Raw genomic sequence first — 12,110 nt, forward strand, 5'->3', positions numbered from 1 at the left:
TTCTTGACGAGAAGTCAGCTTTTAAAATAAGCATGATGATATCCAAACCTAGTTTAGTTTCAGTGACTCTATTTGTACAAGGTACTATTTATTCCTGCAGGTATTCATATCTTTAAAACATGGCACTAGTGCTCACCTCACTAATAAATCATATAAGCAGTACTTGGCGAGGACTCAGCTGTCTTGTTTCTTGTCCATAGTATAATAAAAGTAGTAAGCAAAGTATTTTGACTATTTCAGTCACTACAAACATTATATAAATCTACATGTTCTAGAACACTGCCTAAAGCAGGTGAACTATTTTTTTCTGGTCATGTAACTGGCACAGGAATTCAAAGTCCGTTCTAGCAGTTCAGTATTTAGCATACATTGAGTGTATATTCCCTTAAAGTCAGCTTCTAATAGTCTAACACACACAGTTTTCATAGACTGAAGACCAAGCCTGCCAAGACAGTTATCTAAAATGAAATATTGGTATGTTATAGGAAGCTAGTCTTGGGACCTATAAAAAGTAATTCTTAAATCCAGTTCTAACATGCTGCAAATGCACTGCAGACAAGCAAGTTTATCCAAGTTCATCAAGGCGTTTCTTGATCAGTATTTTTTGGTGCTATACTTACTAGTAGCTGAGTAAGATCTGCATGTGCAGCTTCTAATCTGCGCTGGCAGTCTGGAATCATCATTCGTGACTCTTGTAAGATCTCGATCTGTGAAAATTATAAGCCAATGAAATGAGAATGTATTACAGATAGGAATGTTATTTTTTAAGGTGAGTCTTCACTCTGAAAAATCAGTAGCCCAGTCATCATCTAGGAACTTAAGAACAGTTGTATCTATTTTCTGAATAGGCTTTGTTATTAAATGACATGACACTCAGCACAATTGCTTAAAACTCTGTTAATTTACAGGACACTTCCATTCACTTTGTGTTTAAATAAATTTGAAGTTAATACTTTAGTATAGCACAAGAGTATTTAGAATAATTTTTCCCTTAGAAAAAAGTATTGCCTGATAAGCTTTCCATACAGCATTTGTTAAAAAGGCTATTTAAAACAAACTTTCTCCTGCTGTCATGAAGCAGCTTCATCCAAAATGGGATCAGCTGGTTATATAAATATCTCCTGCATCTTTTGGGTAATAAAGAAAAACAGTGTTCAGATAATACCACATAGAGATAATTACTGCATGAAAAAAGTTATTGAGTTATTGATCACATTGTGTGCACACTGCAGGAGGCTCTGACTGAAAGACAAAGGTAAAGAAAAATGAAAAGCAAAGACCAGCAGGCACATATTTTTGATGCTTATCATGCATAAAAACTTATTACTTATCCTTGTGCTTCATTTTAGGAGAAAGATTATTCTCACCATGCACTCTGAACAAAATTACTAAATGGCACCCACTGAATCTGAACATCCTGCCGCCTCCTACAGAAAACAACTTCAGATTTATACAAGGGAACACTTATTTCATGGAACATTTCTGGATCTAAAATCCAGCCACTGAGAAGGAAAGGTGTGCAAGAGTTGTTCAGTAATGTTAAGTCTATTTAGAAATGAAAATCTGTTAAGATATTTAAACATGAAACCTTTTCTGCATTCAGGATAACCTGCAACAGAAGGTGTTACCTTTAAATGGTTTACTTCATTCTGTCATTCCCATGTTGTATTCTCCTTTTAGTATTAATGCTGCTGTACTGAAGGGAACACTGTCATTGTAAAAGGGAAGATAAGCTACAGCTAAGACTGTATTTCTGCATACAGGAACACGTTATGTAATAAACCATTATCACCATGTTTTTAAGTGTCATAGATTAAGTTCTTAGCTCAAGTTATTTATGAAAGGGTTTTAAAAATTTGTTTCTAATTTTCTTTCAGAGAATCTGGGGCAAAACTTGTCTATGTTAATGAAGCAAAGATGGGTTACAAATGTTTTAGAAAAAAATAATGTAAGCACCCCCACGTTCTAGTTCTCATCAGTATTATCACTTTTCTGTTAATACAGTCTAACACTGAATGCTTAAAAAGAAGACTAGGAACTCTGCATATTACACTTTCAGCAGTGAATGAATAAAGGTCTGTAACTTCCACAGAGTGAGGTGTGCCATAAACTGCATGAGATTATGCCTTCTGCTTTATGTACTACAAATTTGTTTCATAAAGAATACCTACAGGGGTGAGAATATCCAATAATGACTTCCTTGGACTGGTATTGCTAAATAGTTCTGTATTGTAAAGCTGGTAGGTGATATGAAAAGTAGTAACTTACTGGGTATTTGCCACTCAACAAGTGATCTGGAAAGGCATATAAATCTAGAATCAGTAAGCTGTAGTCCTGGCTGCTCTAAGAGAAGAACAAAACTACGCCGATCACTCTGTTCAAAACAGAATTTGACTGAGGTCCAAAGGGCTACCTGAATTTTATTTACATTTTCCTGCAGTTATGCAATAATAAAGAAAGAACAGAAGGAAGATAAAACCTGGAACTACATTCAGTAGATGCGAACAGTTGAAGACTGTAACAGGAATGCTGTGGAACCAAGATTATTAGCTGGCTACTGAACTACCTAGGCAAACTTTGATAACTTCTACATAAAATACATTTTTTCAAGTAATGCTGATATTCCCAGATAGACTATTTACTGTTTCAAATGTTTATAATAAAGCAAAGTCAAAACCTCAAATAATTAGATAAACTTTAGGAATGGATTTAAAGTGTTTGCTCACCAAATTATATCACCATTCTGTGAAACTTTCTGACTGAACTCTTAAGGAGTTTAAATTCTAAGGAGGTCACAGAGGAAGTTATTACATGAAACTGATCTAACTTTGAGAAGAACTGTAAATATCTGCAAAGTTTCTGTGAATTACAATGCCAAATAGAAGTATTAAAAAACTGGAGTGACTGAAGTGCATCTAAGTACAGTATGAAGACAAAAGCAATAAAATACAAAAATAGGTACAGGGAGAAGCAGACTGTATTTGTTGTCAATAACTGCACATAGGACCAAAACAGCTGTTGTGGCTACAATGAGAATGATGTCCCCACAGCCAGTTAAACAAATCTCTTCAACCAGCCACATTTCTAGTGAGTCATCTTTCAGGACTGAAGATATTTCTACTAAGGGAGCAGGTATCTGGCATCTTTCAGAAGAAAGACATTTGCTCAGATGTGACGGAGCTCTCTAACTGTTGGGGTGTATTTACTAAACACGATGTGAATTTTTTGTAAATTGGATCAGATGTCAAAGAACTGGTGTGCATAATGCACTATCAGTAGCCTTCAGTCTGTTTTCCATAAATTCAAGATTGCACTGCCAGATAAAGCAGAACAGATGCAAACACACAGATCTACGTACCAGTTGCTTAAGTGTAAGGGCACCACAGCTAAAATAAGACAATTATTTTTACACATTCAAAATAAGCACAAAGGCCAAACACGAGCCTGTGAGAAATAGCTGAGGAGGTGTGGTGGGTTAACCCTGACTTTATCACTCCCCCTCCTCAGCTGGACAGGGGAGAGGAAATACAATGAAAGGCCCATGGTTGAGATAAGGACAGGGAGATCACTGAGCCATTACTGTCATGGGCAAAACAGACTTGAGTTGGGAAAATTAGTTTAATTTATTACCAATCAAATCAGAATAGGGTAATGAGAAATAAAACCCCCTAAATCTTAAAAACCTTCCCCCAACCTCTTCCTTCTTCCTGGGCTTAAATTTACTCCCAATTTGCTCTACCTCCTCTCCCCCTAGTGGCGCAGAGGGACAGGGAATGGAAGTTGTGATCAGTCCATCACAGTTGTCTCTGCTGCACCTTCCTCCTCAGGGGGAGGACTCCTCACCCTTTTCCCCTGCTCCAGCCTGGAGTCCCTTCCATGGGAAACGGTCCTCCACGAACTTCTCCAACATGAGTCCTTCCCATGGGCTGCAGTTCTTCACTCCAGGGTGGGTCCTTCCCACAGGACCCTTCCCTTCAGGAACAGACTGCTCCAGTGTGGTTCCCCCACGGGGTCACAAGTCCTGCCAGAAACCTGCTCCAGCATAGGCTTCCTACAGGGTCACAGCCTCCTTCAGGCACATCCACCTGCTCCGGTGTGGGGTCCTCCACAGGCTGCAGGTGGATATCTGCTCCACCATGGCCCTCCGTGGGCTACAGGGAGACAACCTGCCTCACCATGGGCTGCAGGGCAATCTCTGCTCTGGCGCCTGAAGCACCTCCTTCACTGACCTTGGTGTCTGCAGTGTTGTTTCTCCCACATATTCTCACTCCTCTCTTCCAGCTGCAATTGCACAGGTTTTTTCCCTTCTTAAATGAATTATCACAGAGGTGCTACTGCCATCACTGATGGGCTCAGCCTTGGCCAGCAGTAGGTCCATCTTGGAGTCAGCTAGCACTGGCTCTGTCAGGCATAGGGAAAGCTGCTGGCATCTTCTCACAGAAGCCATCCCTGTAGCTCCCCAGTACCAGAACCTTGCCACACAAACCCAATATAGGAGGTAATGCCCAAGGGTTTAAACATACGCAGCTTTGGTTTTTAGCAGGTCCCACAGTGAAAGTTCAAAGCTACTATTTCAACTTCACGCAGATCAGAGCTGCTCAGATGAGGCAGATACTTTACTCTTTGGATCACTGATGCATTTACATTAGAACAAAGTTTTGATAATTTAAGAATACAAATAAATATTACTGCTTGTAAGTGTTGATAGCAAGCATTTTGCAACAGGAAGCAATTTTGTTCAGCCTAACTGATATGTATTATATAATGGGGACAGCAGTTTTATCAGCTTCAAAAAGAAGCAGCAGAGTTTGTTTGGGTTTTTTTTCGTCTGACTCACATCTAAATGAGATTTAGAGATGTGCAGTTCCACAAAGAATTTGAAAACAACAAGAAAAACTCCACAGGGCTCTGTGCCTTTCCTTGATCTTATAAGGACAGCCTAATAATCACAGGATCATAACAAACTACTGGGTCGCAGGGTATAGCTACAATATTGTTTTATATGGCATGACTGCTGTTCTAAACACAAGAAATAGGCTTAGAAACATCATAAATGTGAATGAATAACATATATGTATAAATTATATATATATGTGAATATGTACCCATGCTTTTAAATACTGCCTCGTAATCACTTGCCCTTTGACTGCTGCACAGATAATGATAACAATATGGATCTAATCAAAGATGGTAGGGAGGAAAAGAAAAAACATGCAAATAAACCATTTTGCTAAGAAAAGGGCCACTTCTTTGAACTACTTTTCATCAGAAAGTTTGTAAAACACTTGTAATCCATTGACTTATTAATCAGGGAATATAAAGGCACAATATGTTGGGCTAAGATAGTGGCATGGAAACATAGGGAATAGGACAGCATAGGTCATTTAGGAGAAAGCTGGGCATAGGGAAGGCAGGAACGCCGAGGAGATACAGCATGAAGGTGAATACGGAGGGAAAAAAAACCCCAACATACATAAAAACTGCAGGAAACCAAGTTTTTTTAGTTCTACTTTGTTTAAAGCAACTTGTTTTATTTTCATATAGCAGGCCCAAGAGAAGATTGAGCTATCCACAAATACAGGATACAAGTGCACACTGCAGTCCGTTGTAGGCAAGTTGTCAAATACATTGTCATAACACTTCTGAAGGACTGTGAAGACAAACTTGTAGTAAAGAATTGGAGAACATTGTTTTGTTTCTACAGTGCCCGAGTGTTTCAAGAATGGAAATGGCCATGTATCAACCACAAACCACCTATCCTTTGTAGCAAGTGAGCTGGAGGAAGAGAAAACCTTCTAGATCTAATGCCTCAGTATTTCAAGTGAGCTTTCTCTGCAGCTCCTCTCAGGTGAGGGCTAATCCTGTTTCTTCTAAAGCTGATCACTTTAGGACATAAAAGGTAGAAAGGTTCTTTCAGTCTTTTTGGAAAACACTTTGTCAGTGAGAACACCACATGACTTGAAGCTAAAAAACAGAGATACTTTTCAGAGGACAGAAGCAAAACTCCATGTCTCTACTGAAAATGTTTTTAATTAAATAGTCTATATAATGAATTACAGATATTGCTCCTTTAAAATTAACTTAGGGGATGATAATGGAATTATCCATTACAGAAAGTTGTCATTTAATCAGCAGGCAGCACATTTCCTTCCAGCAACTCAAAATTCTACCTGAACAGATCCATGTTGAGGCAAATATAAACGTCACCCTGTAAACAGGTGACAGGTGGTAAACATCTGAATGAAGAGGTTTCTTTTGGAGTGCTGTCAAGAAAACAATGACAAAAGAATGGCTCAACCTTGTTAGAACAAATAGCCGAATTTTCTCTGTGACCCCCCCCAATTTTTGTGGGGGAGGTTAAACTTGGAGGAGAGGTTGAGAGGGCTGATGTGTTTTTTCTGTTGTTGGGGTTTTTTCGGTTGGTTATTAAGATAAGGTATAGAACCTGAATCCATGCTTATTGTAATGCCTGCTATGTTAAAAGTAGCAGGCTGCTTAGGAGATGTTTTAGATTGAGCTTGAAGGTTTGGGAGGAATCCCCCATCTGTTTTGTGGAGGTGAAATACCTGGCAAAATATTTGTGCTAAAATCAGAAACAGAACAGACATGGGAAGTTCCCTAGATAGACAGAAGGCAGAAAAGTCCAGATTTTTTTCCTCCCTCTAGAACAGAAGAAAAGTGAGGCCAACTGACGAAGAAACGAGTCATGTCCCATCTCAGTGGCAGGTCTTTTCTACCATAGGAATGTTGCCATACCGACTTACTCCAAATACTGCACAAGTGCCTTTAATCCTCAGCATAAAGTCTGGAATCCAAAAGGTATTTACACCTGCCTAGATAAAAAGGAAAACAGAAGGGAAAAAGGAAGAGCAGAGTAATGATTCTTCATCATTTAGTCCCTTTCAGAAAGCACATTAGGCAATAAAACAAGAGTTTGAAAGCGTTTTTTAATACCAGTTGTATATTAGGATTATTATTCTGTATTTAGTACAGAGAATTAAAAGTCGCTAGATTTTAAGGAAATAAACCACGCTTGTTAAGGATACTGTCCAAATACATAAGGGGGAGCATTAGACCCTTCATTAGCATTTCCACTGACTCTTTACCTAACAATTAGAGCTAGAGTTCAGATCATTAAGCAAAGATCATCTATTCTTAGGAAAAAAACCCACAAAACCAACTTATGAAAATAATCAGACTGAAGTGAAACTGTATGTTTCACCTAATCTTACTGTACTTGACTGGTGAGAAGACTGAAACTCCATTTGAACTAATTGGATAGGGGGTGGAAGGAGCTAAAAATGTAAAAAGCCAACTGAGCTAGTGGGAGTATTTCTTTGATGCTAAATAGACATTTAAAAATGAAAAAGTTACAGAACATTACAATGTTCCTTTCGTATTTGGTAATACACGGCAGTTACGAGTGAAAAGCAGGCGTGATCCTTTAGGGACAAGGCCCAAGACTCAGGAGTTGGACTAGATGATCTCTAGAGGTCCCTTCCAACTCTGAAAAATTCCATGATTCTGTGAAAGCGTAGTGTCATCACAGTGGGAGCCCCGGGACACTGACACTAATCAAAATGGGGACATGACACAGCGGAGCCCTGCTCTGGGAGTGAAGCAGGGGTGCATAGTAAAACTTGTGCTGATTTACATATCATGCATGTGCAATGTCCTGTTTTGTTTATTACTGAACTCACTGATATAATGCAGGTGCTGTTGTCCAAATTCCAAGATCTGCAGTCATGCTGGTGCTCATGCAAAGGCTGGGGCAGATGAGGGGGGGAAGAGAATTACCCCGGGTCACCATGACGATGAGACAAAACATACTTGGGAATCTACATGTTCAGATGGGAGGAAGAGAACTACCCCGGGTTACCGTAACAAAGTCTTCTCACACCCTGCAAGGGGGTCTTCAAATCATAATCTTGGTGAGAATACATTGGCACTGTGAGCAAACTGTCTTTTTTGTTTCTATGATACTGAATCTGACCCTCATTAATTAAGTCTTTCTGGACAGTGCAGGTGAAGGCTGGTATCTAACAGCTACCATAGTTGGTCACTGCCTCAAACTAGAGATCACTTGAGTTCACAGGAACCACAAGCTGCCGCACTGTACACAGAGTTAGGAGAAAAATATTGAGTCAAATCCTAACTATTGTTCTACAAAGGGACTGATCCCTCCCTACAGACCAGACACACCCTAAAGTCTACAAATGCTGCAGGAATGGCATTATAAATTTTAAAGTCAAATTTTCCGTAGTCACTTCTGTACTGTTAAACCGTATGTTCTACTGCGAAGTTGTAACTAGAAAGCTAAATGAGAACAGTAGTATGTTAAGAGGTAAGCAATGCTTTTAAGCATCCCTCCCTCAACTCTGGGTTGATTTCTTCCTATGTATCTGATTTAGCTGACACCTCAACTAAAATAATAGTTAAAATTATTCTCCTAGTCTAATATGATTGAATTCATTTCCATACCCCAAATGTTACTTTTCATTACTGAAATAAAGACTACAACCACATTTTAAAATAAATAGTTACTCAGATTAGGAATTATTAACTAAAAGCAATTCTTAAAATGTCTAACTACACGTATTTTTCCCCAAAGAACTTCTCAAAGTATTAACTCTATCCAAAATATTGTCTTAAGCAAACGCTCCTGGTATTATATAATTTTTTTAGAGTAACAGATTTGATCCTATGAAAAATGCGTGCATTCTTTCTGAGCCTTCAAATTCTTCATAATCTAAAATATTAACAACTTCCAGAATGCAAAGTGCACTAAAAGAACAAGAAGTACAGATGTCATTGGAGAAACTGATTACTTTCAAAGCGGATCAGGCAATTTCTGAATTAATCGAGACTGTTCTCTGTGAAGGCTTTTGTCATTGGTCTCTGAGAATACCTTCAAGTAGTGTGTAACATTTCATTTCACAGCAGAAGTTCACAGCCTCCGCTGTTTTTGACTTTGATGATATCTTGCAGGTCACTGCAGAAATACCATGGTGCAGTCAAATAATCTGATGAATGGGGGACACTAAAAATGGGAATTGCATTCATTAGTTCTTGTTAGCACCAGCAGATCTTTAGAAAGACTACTACTTTGTAGGACCTTGGAGTCTCAGTCAGTGGTGAGGCAGACACAGCTCAGCTCTATAAATACAATTCTTCATTTGTATACAAGTTCTTATTTGTATTTCTTTCCTGTGGCATAATGAAAACAAGGCAGAACATACACACACGAACTCAAATCTGAACTTACTAAAAAAGCCATTTTACCTTGCTCCAAAAGGGCTTTCTCCTATCTTGTTTTCAGTAGTTTGTTGTATTTGAGGTTTTTTTAACCTGTTCTTCCATTGTTTAAAAATGAAGATGGGAGAACAGTAGGTTTTATAACACAAGGCCACAAGACTACTGAAACAAGTGAAAATAATTTTTATTTATAGTGCCAGTTTCTGTGAAGATTTAAGAGAAAATATCTAGGAAATGCTTGAGGGGAAAAAAAAAACATAGTTAAAAGATAACATATTTAGTTGAAAGAATATAAATGCCACAGTTAGACATGCCACACTTCTGTAAAGAATAAATACAAATCTCCCAAACCCAAGCCTTTTCTCAGTGAGAAGGAAACTTGACACTCCTTCATCTTCCAAAAGCGCATGTACCAACTAGGTACGAGGGCCTGCTACCGCTGTCCTTTGTGGGGAACCTTCCCAGAAAAATGTAATCATATTGTAATAATAGCGACACTAAACCATACACTTGAGCAGATGAAACTACAGCATGTACCTTGTTAGTCAGTGACTTTGTTACAAACTCTAGCAGCTGCTAGGAGCATCTGCATTCCCATTGCTCCTTCTCCCCCAGGTCTATGATTTTACCAAAGGGATACTAGTGTACTCAAGAGTTTAAATGTTCCACCTTCATATTAACTATAAAGCATTCTCACTTCACTGTAACATTGGCGCTTACCAGCAAGCACTTAGTTTACCTAAATGCCCCAGACCGTGCCTTTTCAGGTTATTGGTATTTTTAAGAGAGTTCATAATGGCCTCACACAGACTCTTAGTGAGTTACAGCTAACCTGACACCGAGTGATAAGTAATACATAGGCAGTCTCCTTATAATGTAACAGTTCTGGAGTAAAGGAAATTTCTATAAATGCTGATTATGACTTTTGCAACTGACAGGACTTTAGTCTAGTATTTATATAATAGGAGTCTAGAAAAAGGTACAGGAGATTTTTTTATTTAAAGAGGACTGTGATTATATCAAAGCAAAAAAGGATTATGTGAAACCAGTTTTAGGATAGTTTACCTGCTTCTTAATTCCATAATCATCACATGCTTCAGCTTTCATTTTTTCAATCTTTTCTTCTTGCTGTCTTGCTTCTTTTTCATACATAACTTTTTCTTTTGCCAATCTGCAATTAAACCAAGTGATTATGTTAATCTGGTTCTATTACAGTAAAGATACACCATTCATAACAAAAAGAACTCCCAAAGGCCGCAGACCTATAGAACAATACACAGTTTTATTTAAAAAAGCTCTTAACCACTGCAAAAATCTGCATCTAGGAAATGCCAAATTTAATTATGATGTATAATGATTCTTATGAGAATAGTTTAAATTAAAAATATTTTTAAAGATTCTGTGTGGGGTCATCCATTTGGAATATCCTAAAAAAGCTATGTATTTATACTTCATTTCAAAAATGTAACAGAAACAGACAAGCTGCCTTGTAGATCTAGACAACTGCTAATAAAGACAATAGTACAGGGAAGAAAGCTGTCTATCTCAAAAAAGTCCTCACATTATAGGTAGACAAACCAAACAATATTAAGATGTCTGCAAAGACAACATTGTTATCATCAGCATTTGCCAGACTTTCTCAACATCACCTAGATTCTGATAGTTTTGTTAGTGACCTACATTGGCTGTTAGAGTCACGTGGCCTTTTCTCTTTCCTGTTCACTGCTAAATAACACCACTGCACCTGCATTTTTAGATGAATAATGATGGGTAGCCTTCTTAGTAGTAACTTTTTTCAAAGTTACCACATGTAAATGAAAAGAAACAGCACTTTCAGGTTCACAAACTATGATCCCAGAATGTTTTTTTTTTCCTGATCACTGCATTTCATGCCATTAAATGCATTATTTACCCTACTAGTTTTCATACAAAATAATGAAAAGTAAAATTCCCAAATAACACAGTAGCCTCATAGTCTTTTGTTCCTCAGAGTATTTTCTCCATTTACCTTGCTGCTGGTTTTGGGGTTATAGACAAAAGTAAAAGTTCCATAATTTACATAATAGCAATTTTCTTTATGGCCTATCTTTCAAAGGGAAAAGATCCATCTTAAATCCGAATAACAGACCCATACTTGGGAGCAGGATGTTTTTTTGCTAACAAGCATAGATTCAAGAGTAATGTAAAAAAATGTGAAGGTCAGAAGGGAATATTAAGGTAGTCCAGTAATTTTTACATTGCAATCCCATTATTAAACTTAGTATTTGTTGTTATTGCAATTTTGCTATTACATTTCCCACTTTGTTGTGTATGTTCATTAGGTATATGTTGGATTACATAATGCTAGATTTGGACCAAAACATCCTTCAGGATCTGAGGAATGATAAAGTAATTTCTGATCAGCTAATTCAAGACCAAAACAAATACTGAGATGCTACTGCAAACCTGAGAGCGTGCCAAAGAAAATCCTTCCCTGAACAGGAATATGCATCACATCAGCCTATATAAGATAAGATTGTTTAAGGAGAACTTAACAGCCAAAAGAGTGTAATCAGGTCCAAGAAGCAAAGAATATATTATACAAACGAAAAGAGAATAAATAAAGGTCTTGTAGAGAGCTTCATGGTCACGTTAGCACATCAGAGCAAATTAATGCCTAATTTGTCACAGTTAAGTGCCCTACTAGAAGTGCTGCTGAGGATGGACAGAACAGTACTTGGGTGACGAGAACCTTCTGTGAACTGAAGCTGCCACAAAAGCACCACTGCAGTAATATCTTGATAAGAATTCCAAAAAGAATATACTGATATTGCAAAAGCAGGAACTCTCCCAGTTTTTGTTACAGTTTACATAAT

The 12,110-nt window shown here is 37.8% G+C and overlaps 1 protein-coding gene and 1 long non-coding RNA gene across 13 annotated transcripts in view; both read right to left on the reverse strand.

Moving 5' to 3' along the window:
• The window catches only part of TBCA (tubulin folding cofactor A), a 32,290-nt gene that overhangs the window by 3,657 nt on the left and 16,523 nt on the right, over positions 1–12,110 (reverse strand). For 2 of the 12 annotated variants that reach the window (XM_054185163.1, XM_054185167.1), the window contains exons 2-3: positions 10,321–10,426; positions 621–707 (exon numbers count right to left, since the gene is read on the reverse strand). In XM_054185163.1, the coding sequence (XP_054041138.1) occupies positions 621–707; positions 10,321–10,426 (193 nt within the window). Of the gene's footprint in view, positions 1–616; positions 6,264–6,756; positions 6,834–7,700; positions 7,767–10,320; positions 10,427–12,110 lie in introns of those variants that run through there. The other 10 variants (XM_054185153.1, XM_054185154.1, XM_054185155.1 and 7 more) reach the window with 10 other exon arrangements.
• LOC128902339 (uncharacterized) overlaps positions 10,438–12,110 on the reverse strand; it is a 12,816-nt gene continuing 11,143 nt past the window's right edge. Inside the window, exon 3 of the long non-coding RNA XR_008463749.1 lies at positions 10,438–12,110. This exon is cut by the window's right edge and continues 2,093 nt beyond it. This is a non-coding gene — a long non-coding RNA (uncharacterized LOC128902339).

Source organism: Rissa tridactyla, chromosome Z (genome assembly GCF_028500815.1).
Source record: "Rissa tridactyla isolate bRisTri1 chromosome Z, bRisTri1.patW.cur.20221130, whole genome shotgun sequence".
NCBI lineage: Eukaryota > Metazoa > Chordata > Aves > Charadriiformes > Laridae > Rissa > Rissa tridactyla.